The sequence below is a fragment of the Marmota flaviventris genome, chromosome 8, assembly GCF_047511675.1.
Source record: "Marmota flaviventris isolate mMarFla1 chromosome 8, mMarFla1.hap1, whole genome shotgun sequence".
Lineage (NCBI taxonomy): Eukaryota > Metazoa > Chordata > Mammalia > Rodentia > Sciuridae > Marmota > Marmota flaviventris.
In genome coordinates this window covers 2642025-2661266 of record NC_092505.1, presented here as the reverse complement: position 1 = coordinate 2661266, position 19242 = coordinate 2642025, and the positions used below count along the sequence as shown (strand labels likewise).

The following is a 19242-nucleotide window of genomic DNA, read 5'->3' as shown; positions in this document are numbered from 1 at the left end:
TGCCAAAGACTGCTGCCAGTGAGAGCAGTAGCCAGTCCCACTGGCCCGTAGCTGTAGTGGCCTCTGAGTGCCAGGATGGCTGAACAGAGGAGACAACTTCCTCTGTGGCTCTCTGAGAGCTGGATGCGTTGGCTGTCTCTTCTCAGAGGAAGGTCCTTCTGATCACTTTATACTTTCATGTCCTTTAGCCTGCAGTGGTTGGGGCCTGGCCAATTCTGAAATGCCTTCAAGGCTCTTTCCTACAGTCTCTGTGCACAGTACTTGATTTTTCTTTATGGTACTAATCTCTTTAATGGCAACCGCATCTTCCTTGGCTCCAATTTTTCATGGATTTTTTTTGGCTAAACTGTAAGTTTTCCACCTATTTCCACTCTGCTTCTTGTTCCTGATTCTTACTACAAACCTGGCTAAAAGCTGCCACCAATACATGTGCCACATCCTAGATGCTGTGCAGATGACCCTGGGACCCTCTTTCCACATTGCTGTCCACTGTCGTACAGGGCTCCCTGCCTGGGGCAGCATGTCCAAGCTTAGGTGGTCTAACATCCTTTGCTCATGTGAGGAGCTGGTGATGTGCGGTGCTGGTCCCCAGGAGGGAGTCATCGCCGTGCAGGACATGCTGGCCTGTTCACACAGGGCCTAGTAGGCAGGCTGCAGTGGATCTGTCCTTGGGTGGTGTGTTCACTGAAATCCTTCGATTATGCTGCTCACAAGGACCCACCTGAAGACATGCTTGATAAAGGGAGGAGTGGTCAGGATGAGGTTGTTGTCTGCCCTCCCTTTCTACCGCAGGGTTATTTGCACAGCTCCACTTATCTGCAGGGTTGCCCCTTGCCCTCTCGGTTACTTTCAGTGTTTCTGTGGGTCGCAGCTCAGGCCATCCACACCTGCCCCGTAGGTCACCTGCAAACCCTTTGTAGTTTCTTCTGCTGTTTTCTTCTGTTTCTAAGTAAAATCCTATCACGTAACATCCTTTCAAATGCCTGGCTTTGCCTTTCGTCCGGGAAGGGGGCCTCATTCTCATGCCCTCTTCCTCGCTCTGTCCTCGTGGTATTTGGCACTGTCCGTGTGGTGCTGGATTTGCAGGCATATAAAATACACGGTTGCCCAAGTCCATGTCAGGGTCAGTGTTGTCAGGAGTGGTCCTGCAGAGATAAGTTGGTGGCCATGGTCACAGTACTGCCATGGTCACAGGCTGTTTTGGTTTGTCCCATGAGTGTCTGGATCGGTGCTGCTAAGATCTCCCTGGAGCTCTCTGGCTGAGGGGCTGTCTTCCAGGCCTGGGCCTCTTCTGCCGTGTGGGCCATTGTGGCTCACCCTCTGCTCAGCCTGCACATTCCTCTCAAGTGGTGCTTTGTAGCATCCCTGTCCATTCTTATTGGTGGCCTGGAATCTCTCCTGGGCCAGGCAGTGGGGTGTTGTCGCTGTTCCCCTGCAGGAGGCACAGGTGGGAACAGGGGTTGGGTGTGGTAGCCCTGGGCTTCACCTACCTGAGGAACACTGGCTCAGGCTCGAAGGCCCCCTTAGCCTCTATCCCCTCTGCCTTCTCAGGCCAGGGGTCCCTGCTGAGCCGAGTCCCCACGTGGAGTGAGGATGTGGAGAACCACGTCCTGGAGACAGAGAAACCAGCTGCTTTCGCTCGGCACTCACACCACAGCAGTCGACAGAGAAGGTTCTGGGAGCTCGCAGCAGGGGGTCTTCTCCCCACCAGCAGGCAGTTGATGCCAGCTGGGCATCCTCTTATTCAGTGTAGCTCGGACACAGTCTACCTAGATAGTGGCATCAGATCCCACCGGTCCCCAAGATGGCCCCCACTTCGGAGGCCAGTCACAGGCCCCATGTTGTGACCTATGCTTCTGACCAAACAGCTGTAGATTGGGGTGCCCATGACCCCTCCTCAGATTGAATTACGTTGAGTGGCTCCCAGAACTCAGGGGAAAACCTGGGGGCTTATCAGATTATTATAAAGGCCATGAGGAGATGCCACAGATGAAGGCTTCCTGGTGCAGGCTGAGGGAGGGAGGAGCTCCCATGCCCTCTCGGGGTACAGCACCTTCCAGGAGCCTCCACACACCCAGCAACCTGGAAGGACGCAGAGCCCTGTCTTTGGGGTTTCTCGCAGGCCTCATTACATAGGCATAGTTGTTGAATCTCTGGCCATTGGCCATCAGCTTAACCTTCTGCCCAGCCCCTCCCCAGTGGTTGAGGCTGAAAGTCCCTGGGATCCTACCTTGGTCTTTCCCATGCCCTCCCCCATCCTGAAGTCCCCCAGGGGCTGCCAGCCAGCAGTCAGCTCACTAGTACACAGAAAGTCTTCACTTACCCCTTGGGAGATGCCAGGGAGGGAGATTACTTCACAACACCTCACAATCTCAGCGTGAATCCTGTTAGTGCGCCCCATCACACAACCTGGAAGACCTCAGCTGTCCCTCTAGCTGAAGTCATAGCGTAGCCTGCTTGCGTGTGTCATTGCTTGGTGTCTCTAACATCAGCTTTCAATTGTGCAAAAGCTTCAGTTACAGTTGAACCAAGACCTCAGCATCCTGCACCAAGATGATAGCTCATCCAAGAACAAGAGAGGTGTCCTGCCAAAGCACGCCACCAACGTGATGCGGTCCTGGCTCTTTCAGCACATAGGGGTAAGATCAGTGGGCTGGTGCTGTGGGCAGCTCTCTGAAGTCTTTCCTCCTGGCTGTGTGTCATGGAAAAATTCATGTATGTGTCTCGAAGGCCTGATCCTAAGTATTAGTGTTTTGTTGAGTGTCATAATGGGTTGAGCATAGGGCAGGGGGTTCCCAAAGGACAGGGGGTTCCCAAACAAATGGCTCCAAGAAACTTACAGTAAGGATCTCATAGGTGGACAGGAAGTCAAGTACACTTGGGCTGGTTATGTATGTGATATAGAACTCAACCCACGAGAGGGACGGAGGTGAATGGGTGGAGAAGTGGGCTGAGAAGAGATGCCAGTAGGCCAAACCTCTGGAAGTGGCAGTGCTTTTATGTTGGATTGGAAGGAGGGCAGACAAGGTTGAGGAGCACATGGGCTCCTACTAACAAGGCAGCAGCACACGGGCTCGTGTACCTGGATGTGAGTCTGACCCAGCAGGGAGCACAGCTTGTCCAGTGTTACGTGTGCACCTCATGGCCTCCGAGTCCCCAGGACATCTCAGGAAGCACAGTGACACACCTGTCCAGCTGGCAACATAGTGGGTTGTGGCCAGTCACCTAACCAGGGAGCAGCCAGAGTGACTCCCTGGTCGAGTGCCAGGGGCAGGAGTGATCAGGCTCGGCTCTCTGAGGAGAGTGCATGAGGCCCCCTGTCCTATGAGGGGTGCATATGGCCAGCGCACACAGGGAGGAGGGCCAGAGGCGCTGGACACATGGGGAACAGCAGCGAGTGAGGAAGCGCGCCCTGGGGTCCCCACAGCCAGGGTGCGGGCTTGCGACAGCAGCCACAGCTCGGCAGAAGTGGGGGTTGGCACCTTCTTTCCTCAGCACTTGCCCTGCTCCTGGGAGCCATTAGGGTGATGTTTTGGCTTGCACTGCCTTTCCTGTCCCTTGCCCCTGTTTCTATGGGACCCCTCCTCCCTTGAGCAGCAGCGGGTGCTGTTTGTTTATGGCTGTGTGCTCATGTTTTCTGCCTTATTTCTGTGTAATGAGCTTTTTAAAAACAGAAAGAATGTTTGTTTCCACAACCTTGAACTCAGAGCCACATACTCATCTGTTGAATCAGCTTGAATTATCCTACTGATCAGTTTCCCAGAAATAAGCTGGCTGCTGAGTGAGTCTGATGTGGATTCATTCCTACCTCAGTGTGCAGGGACTTTTGCAGATTTCATCAAGTGTTTAAAGTCAAACCACAGCAAATACCCGTCTCCTACTGTGAGTGCCATTCACGCCTGGGGACCCAGTGGTCCAAAATAAGGGATCTTTGCGTGCAGTTTTAGAAGAAAGTCTTCTTGGTCTCCATGCACAGACACCTATTGGCGAGAAGTACCAAAGGAGAGATTTTTCTCCTTTGGTACTTCTGGGAGTTCTGATATTTGCTCTGGTTTAACTCTGTTTTGTTTTGTCTAGTAAGTGGAGTGTTTCTATCATACCTAAGAGAGGGATGCTGCGTGCAGTGGACCCTCTCAGCCACAGCCCCAGATTTGGTTCTTCATGGACAGCATAGGTGTGTTAGTCAGCTTTCCCTCATTATAAAAGTATACCTGAGATAATCACCTTACAAAGAAGAAAAGGTTTATTCTGGCTCACAGAGGCAGAGGTTCTGAGGCACGACTGAGCAGACCAAGAGCTCTGGGTCTCTGGCAGGAGTGTTGGGTAGCAGACAAAGAATGACTGGCACAGCAAGTGCTCACCCCAGGGCCAGGAAGCAAAGAGAAAGAGCAGGGGGCCGAGGCCCCACAAGCCCCATAACCTTGAGGTTCTCTCCCAGAGGTCCAAAGACCTGCCAGGAGGCCCCATGTCCTGAAGGTTGCACCAGTTCCCAGTAGCACCAGCCTGCAACACACGGCCTTTGTCAACATAGTCTGTGGTGCCAGGTCAGTCCAGCAGGACTGGATCCTGAGAGAGCCTTAGATGACAGCACATCCCCAGTTCATTCTCCTGTCACCTGCCATGTGACAGGCCCTGGAGCAGCCTGCTTCCACCCATCCACAGCTGACGTGTGACAGTCTTTGTCTCAAAGGGTGCCGAGGGGCCTCCAGGAATGGCAGGGGACGTGCAGGGTCATAGAAGTGTGTGTGTGTGTGTGTGTGTGTGTGCTGTGGCAGGGGACTCATGGGCCCCACTGCCCACTCACCTCTTGTAGTGGATGTGGCTTATTGTTCATAAACAGAGCCTCAGTGGGCTCCCTGCAGGTCTGTGGCGGTGTCGTGTGCTCACCTGGGGTGGCACAGCACACCTCACAGCAGGGCTGCTGCTCCTGCTGCCTGGTCCTCCCCTGAGCACCCGAGGGCGTGTGGCTGGCCATATCTCCGGGCACTGACCAGCGTCTACAGCCCTGGATGTTCTTGAGCAGCAAGGAGAAATGATTCATTCTGTCCTGGGTTATTTCCAAAAAAAGTTATTTGTAAGTTAGGTTTTGGTTAAAAGCATTGTCAACACCATTTTTTTTTTTAAGAGAGAGAATTTTTTTATTTTTATTTTTTTTTTAGTTTTCAGTGGACACCAACATCTTTATTTTTATGTGGTGCTGAGGATCGAACCCAGCGCCCCGCTCATGCCAGGCGAGCACATTACCACTTGAGCCACATCCCCAGCCCGACCATTTTTTTTTTTAATACTTACTTGCATGCTTGTATTTTGCCTAGATAATCTTGGTTTCCTTTTCAAAAATCAAAGTCCATGGCAATCCTCTTTATTTTTAGCATCCTTACCCAACAGAAGATGAGAAGAAGCAGATTGCCGCTCAGACAAACTTGACACTACTCCAAGTCAACAACTGGTAAGACGCACCACTTTCTGAAATTGCCTTTACCACCAGAGGGCCTTGGAAGGGCTGGCACTGGTAAATGGGAAACTCTGCTGAACAAGTGTGCGTGCTCTTAACGGGCAGCAGTCTGTCAGCAGTGCTGCAGTCAGTGGCTGGTACCTGGGAATAAGCGAGCCCAGATTTCAACCCTGCTTGTAATTGTCACTTCTCACTGTGAGTACATCCCGCTCTCCTGATTAGAGGGTTTCTCTGTGGTGTTGCTGCCCAGCCCTACATTCCTTCAAAACTGGGATGTTTTAGTGGATGACTTCAATGGCAAGAGTGGTGACAGTGAGGTGTGCTAACCCTGGGGGACCCTCTGTTCTCCTTTTGGAAACTGCTGTCACTTTCCACCTGCAGCTTAAAGACACAGTCCCTCTGCTGTCTGTTCCTGCAGTTGTTCTACTGCACAGCAGAGCCTAGAGCTGTCCCCAGAGTCACACCCAGTGCAGGGTGGGATCTGTGTTAATGAAAGAAACGTCCCTTCTGATCCTGGGGTCACAGTTGTGGTGGGCAGTGGGGTCCTGGCCACGTTTCCCTCCACAAGAGCTGCCACTCATACCTCCAGGGCTCGCACAGGAGTGTCGCGCCACTCAGGGTCTACTCAGTGGTCTCATTTCTATTGTTCAGCTGTAGGAAGCCATGTCGGCCTCCTACATTTAACCCTATTGTAGCACAAGTGCTGCTTTTTAAAAAGTAGCAACACTACGATTTACTATTTACTTTATGCTGAAATGTAGACTTGTCTAAGTTCCAATATAAACAATTAAATTTTCCTGTTTGTACAATCATAGATGCAGAGGAATGCTTTGGTGTTGCGTTAAATATTTCTATTTTCTTGCGTTTGTGCTGTTGTTTTTATTTGAATAGTAATGTAGAACATACTGCTTGAGTCATTTCCTATGAAGTCTCTTAAACAGAGTGCTAACAAAACTGTAAAGGTTTCAAGTGTGTTATTGCTAAGACGCCTGTCACTCGCCAAGCCTGTCTTAGTCATGTCCACGCAGGCGTGCTGGAGTGTCAACCGTTGAGTCTTATCGCGGGTGATGGTAGGCAAACGATGCCAGAGGCACTGGGCCTGCCCTAGGGTATTCCCTGCTGTGTGCTCCCTGCTTTCACCCATTTGTGACTTTCTCATGTCCCCCAACATGCTACTGTTGAGTTCCAGGACTGTCCTATTTAGAAGGCCTTATATTAGCTTTTAGTTTTTAAAATTAGTAACATGACTTTTTTTAAATTCTAAAAATTCTAAAATCCTTTAATATTTGTAGCTATTTTTAGTTTCTGGAGCTTTCTTTCCTTTTATTTACAAAACTTACATTTTGAATGGATGGAACGTGGCCATTATTATCGTGGGCCTCTGCTAGTATCAGTATGAATAGGGAGACAGAAAGGAGGGCTGAGAAGCAACTGGGGGCCTTCCCGCCGAGGCAGGGTTCTAGGACCAAGTGGCACCCTTAGCCAGGTGCCACCCTCAAGTGCTGGTGATGCAGGGACCAGCCATTTCCCCGAGTGCAGTCCAACTCCTGGTGAGAGCATGTCCTCAGATCGTTTTGAGTTGTCCTCATCTTAAAGCCTCAAGTGGAGCAGCCTTGGAGCTGATGCTCTTCTGGCCCTGGTGTTTTACAGATGAGGGCATCTAAAGAGGGAAGCTGGGTCAAAAGCAGTGCTTTAGTTTCTGTGACACCTGCGAATGGCTGCCCCATCTATGACCAGGTCTAGCTCATAGAGGTGGCATGTGTGGATCTAGCAAGGGGTTAACTGCCTGTCCCTCATACCACTGAAACGGAAGCTCATTTACTTTAGCGTTTCTACATTAGATTAGAGACACTGTGTGAACCTGAAGTGCTGGGGAGTGACATTGGCCACATTGTAATTGTGTGCATGTATGAATGCGTAACAACAAATCCCATCATTACGTTCAATTATAATGCACCAATGAAAAAGTGGGGAAAAAAGAAATAGTGTGCGAACCTGAATAGGTTCCGTTTAATTGGGCGTCAATGGTTATCTTTACATTGCAGCTGGCTCTGTAGCCAAGCAGCTCTGTGAGCACTGGGAGCAGCACCAGGAGGGGGTTCAGGAAGGGTCATCTGTCCTCCTGCGCCAGCAGCCCAGGAGGAGGAGTGGTTTGGGGTGAGCTCCTTCTTGCCCTCCCCTTCTCAGATTTGAAGACATAGCTTGGTGCATTTGAGGATGCAGTGGGAAGCAGCAGCCCTTTCTCAGTCGTACTTGGCTTGAGGCCAGGCCCACTGCCTTGCCACCTTGTGGTTTTTGCTGAAGTCTCAGTGGGAGTCCAGCTCGGCTGTGAGGTCTGAGTCTTACAGAGCAGCCAGAGTCCATCAGGGATCGCCCCCCTACCCTGCACAGGTACCTGTCAGCTGGGGTTCAGGGTAGCTGATGAAGAGGGGCTCGTCATTTAGGGTCATTTAGAACGGGTCTTTTTGAGAAGATGAAGGTCTGACCTCAGGCTTCTGCTTTATGGACCAGGACACTTCCTGGAGGCTTGACTGGCGGCTGCCAGAGGTACCATGCTGGGAAGGGCAGGCAGATCAGGCTGCCTTGTAGCCTCAGGAGTAAGGAGATGTCAGTTCCTACTGCAGCCTGCAGCAGTCTTCCTCCTTAGAGAAAATAATGTCAATTATATCGGATTCACAGACACTAAGCAAAAAAACAAAAAAATGGCCTTCTTATTTAAATAAGAATAGTAATTTTTAAACCAGCAGGTTTTTTTTTTTTTTTCTGGAGATTTAAATAATGAATATGCTTGTCATTCCTCTGACATGTTTATTCAATTAGTGGGAGATTAGGAGTCAGTCTTTTTGGCATGGTTCATAAAGCTGTGTTTGATGTCAGGTGCAGAGGCCACACCTGTAATCCCAGTGACTTGGGAGGCTGAGGCAAGAGGATCACAGATTCAAGGCCAGTCTGTGCAACGTAGTGAGGCCCTAAGCAACTTAGATTCTGCCTCAAAATAAAAATATAAAAAGGGCTGTGGATGTAGCTGAGTGGTAAAGCAACCCGGGTTCAATCCTAGTACTCCCCACTCCCCAAAAGTACTTGTTGGTTCTGTACAGGTCTTTATAAAGGTCACTTTATCCTAAATTTCATTTTGTCTACACACAGGTTCATCAATGCCAGAAGACGAATTCTCCAGCCAATGTTGGATTCCAGTTGTTCAGAGACCCCCAAAACAAAGAAAAAAACTGCTCAGAACAGGCCAGTCCAAAGGTTCTGGCCCGACTCCATCGCGTCGGGAGTGGCACAGCCAGCGCCGAGCGAGCTCAGCATGTCAGAAGGTGGGCAGCGCCACGGGTAGAGTGAGAGTGCAGAGGGAGAGGCCGGGTGGGTGCCCTTGCTGTGAGGAGGCCACCACCCAGGGAGCTGCCTGCGGAGGTGTGAGGGAGCGGCTCCCGCAGGGCACTTTGGGACATTCGACTTACACATTTGAAACCATTGTGTCTCAAAGACACAGTCGTCGGCAAGGTGTCCTGTCCAAGACGCAGTCGGCAAGGTGCTCTGTCCTGTGCGTCCATCTTTGCTTCTCTTCTCAACTTCAGTGCAGATGGTGGAGTTGATCTTGTTCTCCTCACCAGCCATCTTACCTTTTAGGCCACGTGCCCACCTCTTGCTTCTGTTTATTCCCTTGGACCTCCATCCTCCTCTCCCTGTCACGGGCCACCATGCTCATGCATCATAATATCTTTCTGGTTACCTGAGCTCTTCAAGTTCAGAGTGCATTTATTATTATTATCATCATCGCTGTTTTCTTTCAGTATTGGGGATTGGACCCCGGTGCTGTACCCCTGAGCCACATCTTCAGCATCCCCGCTTCTTTTTTTTTTTTTTTTTCTTTTGAGTCAGAGACCCACTAAGTTGGTGAGGGTCTTCTTCAGTTGCTCACTTTGAACCTGAGATCCTCCCGCCTCAGCCTCTCAGATTGCTGGGACTACAGGTGTGCACTACCACCCTCAGCTCCATTTTTTCTTGAAGTATAAGAACATCAATTGCCCATGTATTAGGTAGTTTAAATTGATTCTCTCTTCAATTTCTTTATTTTATTTTGTACAGTTTTTACTGCTCTCCTTTTACTTCACTAATCTTTCTTCTCCAGTGCTTCATCTGACCTGAATCCCATACAGTTGGGTTATTAAGATGATGATGATGATCATCTTAGACACTGTACTTTTCATCTTTCCACAAGTTCTGCTTGAGCTTTGTGTGGTTTATGTGCCTCCTCACTTTTGAACACAGCACGCAGTTGTGGTGCGTGTCAGTGCCTGGTCTACTCCACGTCTGTCAGTTCTGGGTAAGTTTTCTGCCTGTCTGCCTGTCTGCCTCCTGCTCATCTCTCTGGGTCAGACATCATGCCTTGGTCTGTTTCCCTGTGAGTCTTCCTGAGCTTTGTTCTGGACTCCAGCTAGACTACTTGGGAACAGTTTGATCCTTCTGGGTCTGGCTCTCACGATTTCTATGGTGTCCACAGGAGTTCTCAGTGTAGGGCTGAGCTTCCGGAGTCTCCACCCAGGGCCTGTGGGTGGTTTTCCAGGCTGGGCTCTGTGAGCCCCAAGACTCTTTTCCAGTAATCCCTCAGGTGATTCTTCTGAGGAGTTCCCTGCTGAGTGCTCACAGGGGGTTCTGGTGGTGGTGTGCTAGTCCTGAGGTTAGGATTCCTAACATGTAAAGCTAAGTCTCCCAGATAAAGCTTTGGCTTCCTCATTTAGGTTTTCATGTATAGGAGTCTTATGTGCACACCTGAAGAATTTTCTATTTGCAGGTGGTTGTTTTTTTCGCCTTCAGCCCAGTAATTAGTTTGAAAGGTATTCTTGGACTAGTTAGCTTTCCATCACCATAATGAAGTACCTAAGGCAGTTAACTTACAAAGACAAAAAGTTGACATGGGTTCATGGTTCTACATCAGGTGGCCCCGTTGGTATAGCCTCTGGCAGTAGTGGCACATCATAGCAAGAGCATGTAATAGAGCCAACCACTGACAGCATGACCCAGGAATTGGAGAGAAAGGAAGAAGAAGAAGAGACCTGGGTCCCACAGTCCTTTTAAGGCATGCCCATGACGTCAGGACCTCCCACAAGGCCCCACCTGTCAAATGTTCTGCCACCTTCCAGTAGTGTCCCCTGGGGATCATTGAGCACATGGGCCTTTGGGGTGACTCAGCCACACCACAGCAATTATTATTTTTCTCCCCCTCCCCCCCCTCAGAAAAGGCAGCATCTGTCTACTGGGAAAGGCATTTAAATCAAGAATATCCAGTGAGGAGGAACCTCTTCCACCCTGGTGTCTGGTCTCCAGGATGGCCCGCCCTTCCCGTGCCCTCCAGTGCCTAGACAGGCAGGAACAGCACATCCTTACAGTGTCGCCCAGACATGGCGTAGCCATCTTGTCTTCTTTGTGTCGTTACTAGTACATCCTGGGTGCTCGCAGATCACTGAGTGGTGACTACTCGCAGCCCTGTGCCACGGCTGTGGGGCCAGGCGCCCCGGTTCCCTCTGCTGTGTTGGCTGCTTGGCGAGGATGTGCTTGTCCCAAGGTCCCTCCCTTCCCAGTCACCCTTTTGCTGCTCTGCTCTTCCCACTTGCCTCCTGTCTGTCGTCTCCTCTTGTACCTTTCTCCTCGTTTCCGGCTCCTGTTGCTCTCCTTCAATACATTTTTGCTGTGGAAATCTGCTCCCAATTGTCCTGAGCCCCACCGAGACCGTCTTCAGATCAACATCTTACTAGCAGCTGGGCATTAGTACTTGTAGATTCACTGTGGCATGGTTACCCACAGCCTCAGGTCCCACTGCTGAGTGTGTGTCATTTGGGTCCTATTCATGCATATTTGAGACTTGGGAGGCTAAGGCAGGAAGACCACCAGTTTGAGGCCAGCCTCAGCAACTTAGCGAGGCCCTAAGCAATTCAGCAAGACTTTGTCTCAAAATAAAAAAATAAATAAAAAGGGCTGGGGATGTGGCTCAGTGGTTAGGCATCCCCAGGTTCAATCCCTAGTACCAAAAAAAAAAAAAAAAAGGTTGTTCCTCCCCAGGTTTCTAAATTCCTGTGGAACTTTTCCTAAATATACATAGGTGTCTTAACTTTAGGTCATAAAGCTAGCAGCGCCCAACTAATTCATAAAGTGCTTCTCCCCGAGTGTGGGCTGGAACAGTGACACACTGTGCTCTGCCCCAGGTGCCGTTGTGACCATCACCACCCCTGTGAACATGAACGTGGACAGCCTCCAGTCCCTGTCCTCAGATGGGGCCACCCTGGCCGTGCAACAGGTCATGATGGCCGGGCAGAGTGAGGACGAGTCTGTGGACAGCACAGAGGACGACGGGGGTGCCCTGGCGCCCACCCACATCGGCGGGCTGGTGCTGGAGAACAGCGACTCCCTGCAGTAGGAGCAGGCGCACCAGCTGGGAGCCGGCACACCTGACTTTTTATAGTTTGCACAGCAAACATTTTACACAGTTTTATTCCTAATATGTTTTATATGTAGATATAGAAGAGTGCACTTTTGTATTTCATAGTAAGCTTAAAGAGCGTCTTTGCCAGTGCAGCGACTTCTTTCAGATGTGTGTGTGGGTTTTTAAAGAAATTCTTTAAAGGTTTAACGCTAGAAATGTGATGAATGACCCCCTGCCCCGAGTTTCTGATTAGATTAAGGAGTAGTGCTGCCATTTTCTAAAAGAATTCTTCAGTTGTAATTCCGTTCTGTGGTTAATAGCAGGTCTTGGGGGCTGCTCCGTTTGTGCAGCCCACGGACCTGAGAGAAGCTCTGCCTGAGACTGCCTTGTGCGGAGCAAGAACACTCAGCCGACTACGTGTGGTTTCATAGTGAGTGGATGGCAATTTCAGCAAGTTTAAGTTCTCTCATGGTCAGCGAGCCTGTTTCATTTGCTATATATAAAAAGAAACTCCTATTTTTACCTTGCTGGAATTATTGGATAAAAAGCTATTTTTATAAATTCGTTATGAATTGGATTATGACTATATTGAGGATAAAATTTCTAGAGAAGGAACAATATGTGATTATATTTCGATTTCGAATGTTCTGAATTGCCCAAATTTAATGACCTGCCCACAGCTAGCTACCGTTGCACGGTCTCCTGCTCCCCAGGGGGTTTACGTTTACTGCTGAAAAGAAACAGCTCTAGTGGGATTTTGATATCTCCAGATTTGTGCTGATATGTAATGCTCAGATTGCGTCTTACACTTGACCTACACAAGTGTCTAAAGGTGTGTGCTAAGTAGGACTTCAGGTAAGTGAGGTGGAGTGTAGCCCTAATCAGTTGAAAGCTCTCACCCACGTACTCCAGTCTGATTTGAATCTGACTTCAGTTACATGGTTCCTTTACTGTGTTAACTGTATTGTTTTAGAACTTTTTTAGTCAAAATATGTTATGCATAGAACGTGTAATGTAAACTAGTGTAAAAAGTGCTCGACCCCACGGCTCAGAGCTGGGGTGCATAGGAAACATCCAGGCCGCCTTATGCAATTGGCAACATCCGCAAAGCCATGCAGTGACCTGAATTGTGATGGGTCGGGACAGCGCACCCCGTGGCTCACACCTGTGGGCCTTGGTCCCTGTTGTTGGCATCCTGTCGTTGTGTGTTGCTTCAGAGTTCCCAGAGCCCTCCCACCTCACCTGATCACATGGGTGTGGGATGATTTGGGGACTTCCATTTCCTGGTGATGAGAAATTAAGAGTTGGTGGCTTTTGTTCTTTGGCATGATTTGGTTTGACTTAGAAATGGAGACTTTTCCTTAGAGAGAACCAGCCACCTGCTTCATGTAGTGTCTTCTTGTCATCCTAGATGGGTGCCCAGAGTGCATCTGCTGACCAGGGCAGCTGCAGCTGGCACCGCCTCCAGTTCTTGAGATCCAGCAATGTGATTGGTTAAGGACCAAGACTACACTGAGGACACTTTTAGCTAATGCAGATTTTCCTAGAACTGACCACCCCCACTCCGCCACCCAGTTGTGTTAGAGTCAGCCATGGGGGAGTATGTCCTGGACAACCTACGTCAGCAAGAAGCACAGAGGTTTCTTTAAAACTTAAAGAGCTTCAACTAAAAGAAAAACTTGATTATCAACTCTTTTGGGGAGAATAACATTTTAAAGCTGCCATGGAATTCTTTATTTTCCTTTTATAGTATTTTAAGTCAGGTCTGCACACACTTAGGAGATCATTTTAACTTTCCTTAAGTGCCAACTTTGTTGGACTTGGTACAACTTAGACCTGTGGGAACCACCAGCCTTTCTTCCTTCCTCCTGCCCTGACTCCCTGAGGCCCTCAGCTGCCCCGCTCTTTGGCAGAGCAGGGGACATATTCACAGAATGTGGACCCCTGCAGAGGGCATTGTTTCTTCCTCACAGAAATCATGGTCCCACACGTGGTGGGTTGTGTCTGGGGTGAGCCATGTCTGCGCGCGCGGAGGCCTCATGTCAGGCTGCTCTAGCTGAGGGCTGAATATCCCACTGAAGGACACCGTGTACATTCTGTCCAGCTGAAATTGGTTTTCTTAACCCCTAAGCTTCCACTTGCTAAGTTCAGAGGATTAGAAAGAGGGCACTTAAGGTTGTAACCTGGGTTTCCTTCACCCTTTTCATAAGAACTGAGGTTGTTTCGAGTAACTTCCACCTGGCAAGCTGTTCTGGTTCCTAAAATCACCACCCAGCTTTATGTGTTATCAGTTTGCACCTTAAAAACACTGGTTTCCTAGCCCTGGTTGGTGGAGAGTATCTGAAAGTGCATCCACTCGAGCTTTCATTTTAAATGGTCAGACTGGATCCCAACCTGGTTCTTGTTAAATTCCTCACTGTGGTGGAGCCTTTGGAATGTGCCCGAGACATGCAATAAGCCTGCCGATCCTGCTGTCGCTGCTGAGCAGAAGCTGGACTGGCTGCTGTACAGCAAGCTCCATCTGGCGGGCTCAGCGCTCCATTTTTAAGTCCCAGATGGTCAAATCAGTATGAGCACCTGTCCAGCACGCAGAGTGGCCATTATGGCCAAGGCCGCAGGGCGTTCTCTGGGTAACCCTGAGTGGGGGAGCAAGGGAGCTTCCTCCTATGGACAAGTGCGGCGTGCCAGCAGGTGTGCGCTGTCCCCAAGGACATCTCTGGCTGTCGGTGACACCACTAACTCAGCAACCTGCCTTTTTTAGTTATGTTCGGTCTTTGAAACTGACAATCTTTAAAATGTGAATACTGTAACAATATGTTTTCTTGGATTGTTGTCTTTAAAAAGGATTTTTGTGAAGCAATTGATTTATCAAAGCAAAAAATTAAAAATAGAAACATGCCTTATGGATGTTTTATTTTTATAGGGTTCATGTCACCAAGAGCTGCTTCTCACACATGGTCATGTGCTGTGTAGTGATGTTCAGGGTCCGTGGTGACGCCTGCACATCTTGAAACCCAGGCTGGCTCTGACGGCCCAGATCTGTTTACATTCGCAGGCATCTTTTCTCAAATTGCTTACTTCTGCCAACCATTGTTTTCCAGGAGAAAAGCAAATAGGTTTTTTGTTGTCATTTTCCAAATGCTATTTTGATGTTAATGAGGAGAAAATGATTTATCCAAGAGGCAGCATGTAGCCTTCAGTCACGCACGTTGTCAAACTTCACAGTGAGGCGGCTCCTGGCCACGTTCACAGGTGCGTAATGACACCTGATGGTTCTTCTCCCTTTTCCATAGTGTTGTGACTTCCAACAGCTGCTGTGCTTAGAAGCTAAAGCATGTCAGCAGATTGAGGGATTTTAAAAAGTGCATCCCCAATTGTGGTGTTGGTAGTGATCAAAGCAAGAGCTGAGTGTGTTGTTTCAGGAAATGTGTTGATGGATTTATAGGAAATGGAGGCACTGGGTGGCTCCGGCTCCCCAGGTGAGAGCAGGGGCATGACCACAGGCCAGCCCCACGCCCTCAGGCTGCACAGGCTTTGCTTATTAAGAAGGAGAGTTTGGCTTTTGAGGTTCATTGTAGCACTGAAATGATGTGGATGATTAATGAGACTCTGCCTGAGTAGACAGAGATGAGGAATGGTCTAGCAAATCCTAAGAATAAGAAATACATTTGGTTTAAAAGTTCAGTGCTTTGCATTTGGCTGCATTATGCAGACATCATAAACAACATATTAGGTTCAGCATGCGGCCCTTCTGTGTACTCCAAAGCACCTTTGCCCTCAGACAGTTAGGTCTTTCCGCCTGCACCAAGACCTGGGGTCAGTATGCCACCTATACTATGACATACACATCCACAGAGCGGGCACCCCGGCACTGTGCTGAGAGGAACATGCTGGCCTGAAGGCCAACTGCCCACTAGAGTCTAAGCTAATGTTTCTGCCTCCTCCACAGAGTGGCTCCAACTGCTCCTCCCGCCAGGCCTCTTCCAGCTCTGAGGGACAAGCTCAGCCTGGCTGTCCCCTGGTGAGTGCTTGGTGTACAGTGATCAGAATCTGTCCTCTGGCCATCATTACCACTCTCTGTCTTGTTCTTTGACTGGACCCAAGAATTCTGCCATGTACAAACCAACAGTGGCTTTAATATAAGTTAGAGATTCTTCCAGCATGTTTGGAGAGGACCATTTTAAGGGTAGTAATGGCTTTAATTGCTACTTTCAGAAAATGCTCATAGAAAAATCATGGTAATGGAAGAGGAACTTTACCATAGGTTGCTGGTGTTAACTCCGTTTTCTTCCGACCCAGAGATAAGCTGTGACCCTCTTCCTAGACTCTGCTGCCCCGTCTGTTAGTGGAGGCTGCCCTGTCAGTAGAGCTGGAGGAGGGCTCAGCTCGATTGTGCCCTGAAGCCAAGATAGGAGTGGCCCGCAGGAGGACCTGGGTACGGGCACTGTGCTGGGAGGCCAGAGAGGCGACTTAGGCTTAGGTCGAGCAGGTTCAGAGAAAGGGCTAGGGCAGAAGCCAGGTGCCATGGGTTCCCTGGGGAGTGACTGGAGCTAGTGGGAAATGATACGGGAGATCACCTCTGTTACCCAGGGCAAGGAAGACCTTCTTTAAGACCCCAGGTGCACATGTGCCAGGACAAGCCTTGGTAGTTGGGGCCAAATCAGATCTAAGGATTGTTCTGTGCACTGAAGGACTCCATGGGTTGACAGGTGAGAATCGAAAAAGGCATCTTTCTCTTCCTTCCTTTTTATTGTGCTTATTTTTTTTATTTGTTCTTTTTGGATCTCTTTCTTCCTTTTTTAATATGTAAATCTGGCAATTAGTTATGGGAGGATTCCCCCAAATCAATAAGCAGAAGATTAGAAATCGGTAGTAAAACAGCGGGCTGTTAATAGACGGCACTGAAGGGAAAGCGGATGGCAGCGTGCGGATGGCAGCGTGCAGAGTGCCCGTCCCCGCCAGCGCCCTGGACGCCCAGATGGGAACCACAGCACACCACGGCCTCTGTCAGGCAGCTTCTGGCCCAGCGCACGGGTGGAGCTTCGCCGAGGTGAGAACTGCAGCATGGGACAGCCAGAGGGGCTGCGCGCCGTGGTCCTAACCCTTGGCCGCGGTCATGCAGAGATCTGAGAGAGGCGCTGCTGCAGCCCTGGGTGACAGATGCGGCAGCCAGGCACCGTGCCCCACAGAGTGTAAGCAAAGTCGGTGCTGCTGCAGATGACCTTTGGCTTCTGGGTTGGGGCACCTGGGTGACAGGGCAGCTATTCTTGGGTCTAGTTCTGTTGGCGGCTCTATTCCTTGGTTGTGGGTCGACTTTTCTTTGTCACGTGCCTCATGCCTCTTGAGGGCTAGATATTTTTTTTTAGGATGGTGCAGAGACCAAGGTAAATGGTCCTCACGCCCAGCAGTGGTCACGCCCCTCTGGGCAGGCGCGAGTGGGTCTGTTTGCCGGTTGGTTGCTGGCTGTAGGTCTGGGTGTTGTTTTCCTCACTTGCAGCACCAGGTCCTCCAGTCCTCCAGCTGTGGCCACAACTGGCCTATGCTCAGTCTGGGGGCCCCAGGGGATTTTTCCATGTTGCTGCCCTGCTCCAGAAGGGCATACACGTGCCACCATGTGGCATCTCTGTTCTTGGCCCCACCCCAGCAGAAGGGTGACACAGTTCTGGGTTCTCTTTGGCCTCAGTCATAGACAGGCTTCGTCTCCGTGGGGGCGAAGCTCATGCCCACTCCTGCCTTTGCTCCCACAGCTTGCCTGACATCTGGGCAACACTAGAGCTGGGAAGTACCTGGGGCAGGACGGCCTGTGGGTCTGACAGGTGCTGTTCCTCCGGGGCGATGCACCCTGAGTGTTCCTGGGCCCCCGCGAGCTCCCCGCCTCACCCACAGCCACCACCACTCACTGTTGAGCATTTCTTGGTGTCTGAGGTGCCTGGGCTGTCTGCTGCCCAGCCCATGGCGCTGCCCCTTCCTCCCTTGTTCTGCCCTGCGGCAGCTGAGTCCCCTCTCTCCTAGGAGGAGCTCGTTCTCTCTGGGATTTAGTCCATCAGTGGTCTTGCAGCTGTGACTGGCCATGTCTGTCCTTGCTAAGGGGAGGTGGTGTTCTGGTGACCTTGTGCGTTACGGTGGAAGCGGAGCTGCAACAGTGGTAATTAGGTTTGAGCAGAGCAAAAAGCCGCAGGGACAGACAGCACCCTCCTGTGGAGCTGCCAAGGCTGGGCCAGCACAGGCTTCCTCCAGGATGCACAGAGCAGTGCAGGCTGGGGTCCCTGCAGGATGACTCTATAGTGGGGTGCAACCTTGGCCTGGACCCCAGGGCACACCTGGCTCTGTGCCTCATATCCAGGAACTGAGCCTCAGGAATGTGGAGGGCACAGGTGGGTTCAGAGGCCATTTTCCTCAGGAGGAGGGCAGTGCTCCCTGTCTCTGCCTGACGCCCAAGGCTGTGTGGTGAGTGCCTGCTGAGGTGGCATTCCCAGTGGTGGCCACAAACACAGCTCCAGCCCACACGCCCTTCAGGTGAAGCCCTGCTCTTGACCAGGGCCGTGGGCAGGACCAAGGAGCGTGTGCCCCTGTGGGACCGAGGGCTGAGGGATGCCCAAGCTCGGGCCCCAGCTGTCCAGCTGGCTTCCTTCTTGCTGGAAGGGAGCCCAGGCCAGGTAAGAGGCCGGGCCCCCCTGCCAGGCACACAGGAGTGAGCTTGCCGACCCTGGGTCTACAGCTGGCGGGAGTCGGGGTGGGGGTGGGGGTGGGGGTGGGGGTAAGCCGTTCAGAGATGGATGTGCCCTTCAGTTCTGGAAGAAAAAGCCTGATTACTGCTGAATCACAGAGGCCAGGTGGAGTCCTGAGAGGACTAACTCTCAAAAGACCCCAGCAGACTGGTGCTCTCATCAACGACCTTGGGAGCCAATTACAGACCAGAGTTCCCAAGGCCCCAGGTCTCCAGGGGCCTGATTTCAAGAAGGGCCCGTTTGTGGTGGTGGCCTGTGTGCCCTGCCGGGCTGCGCTGACACGTCTTCAAGGTCGTGGTGTCCGAGCAGGCTGTCGTGTTCTGGCACCACCGACTTCACTAGACCTGCGCTTGGCGGGCCTCTCATTTCTTTTTTAAACAAACAGCACAGATGCGGACCTTAGCTCAGCTCGTGCCATAACTGCTCATTCTGAACGTAGAGGAGTCGGTCTGGAGAAAGCAAACACAGTGCTAGACGGTGGCCCTGCAAAGCCCTGCCTTGTTTGACGTCACCCTTCCCTGGCTCCTGTCAACCCCAGGACCATTCCCAGGCTCAGAGGAGAGGCAGGGCCTCCCTGACATCTGAACTGGATAGTCCCCAGCTAGGGAGTGAGGCCTGGGTAATGGGGTGGGGTC

General features: G+C 50.8%; 1 protein-coding gene and 1 long non-coding RNA gene across 10 annotated transcripts in view; both read left to right on the top strand.

Annotated features, from left to right (window-relative positions):
* The window catches only part of Pknox1 (PBX/knotted 1 homeobox 1), a 57630-nt gene extending 42848 nt beyond the window's left edge, over positions 1-14782 (top strand). For all 7 annotated transcript variants that reach the window (XM_027929051.2, XM_071615001.1, XM_027929050.2 and 4 more), the window contains 4 exons: positions 2511-2639; positions 5373-5449; positions 8603-8775; positions 11662-14782. In XM_027929051.2, coding sequence (XP_027784852.1) covers positions 2511-2639; positions 5373-5449; positions 8603-8775; positions 11662-11873 — 591 coding nt within the window. In that variant the 3' untranslated portion in view covers positions 11874-14782. The remainder of the gene's footprint in view (positions 1-2510; positions 2640-5372; positions 5450-8602; positions 8776-11661) is intronic.
* Positions 14783-15468: 686 nt separating this feature from the next.
* The window catches only part of LOC139706687 (uncharacterized), a 13564-nt gene continuing 9790 nt past the window's right edge, over positions 15469-19242 (top strand). For 2 of the 3 annotated variants that reach the window (XR_011708272.1, XR_011708270.1), the window contains exon 1: positions 16248-16929. This is a non-coding gene — a long non-coding RNA (uncharacterized lncRNA). Of the gene's footprint in view, positions 15901-16247; positions 16930-19242 lie in introns of those variants that run through there. The other variant, XR_011708271.1, reaches the window with a different exon arrangement.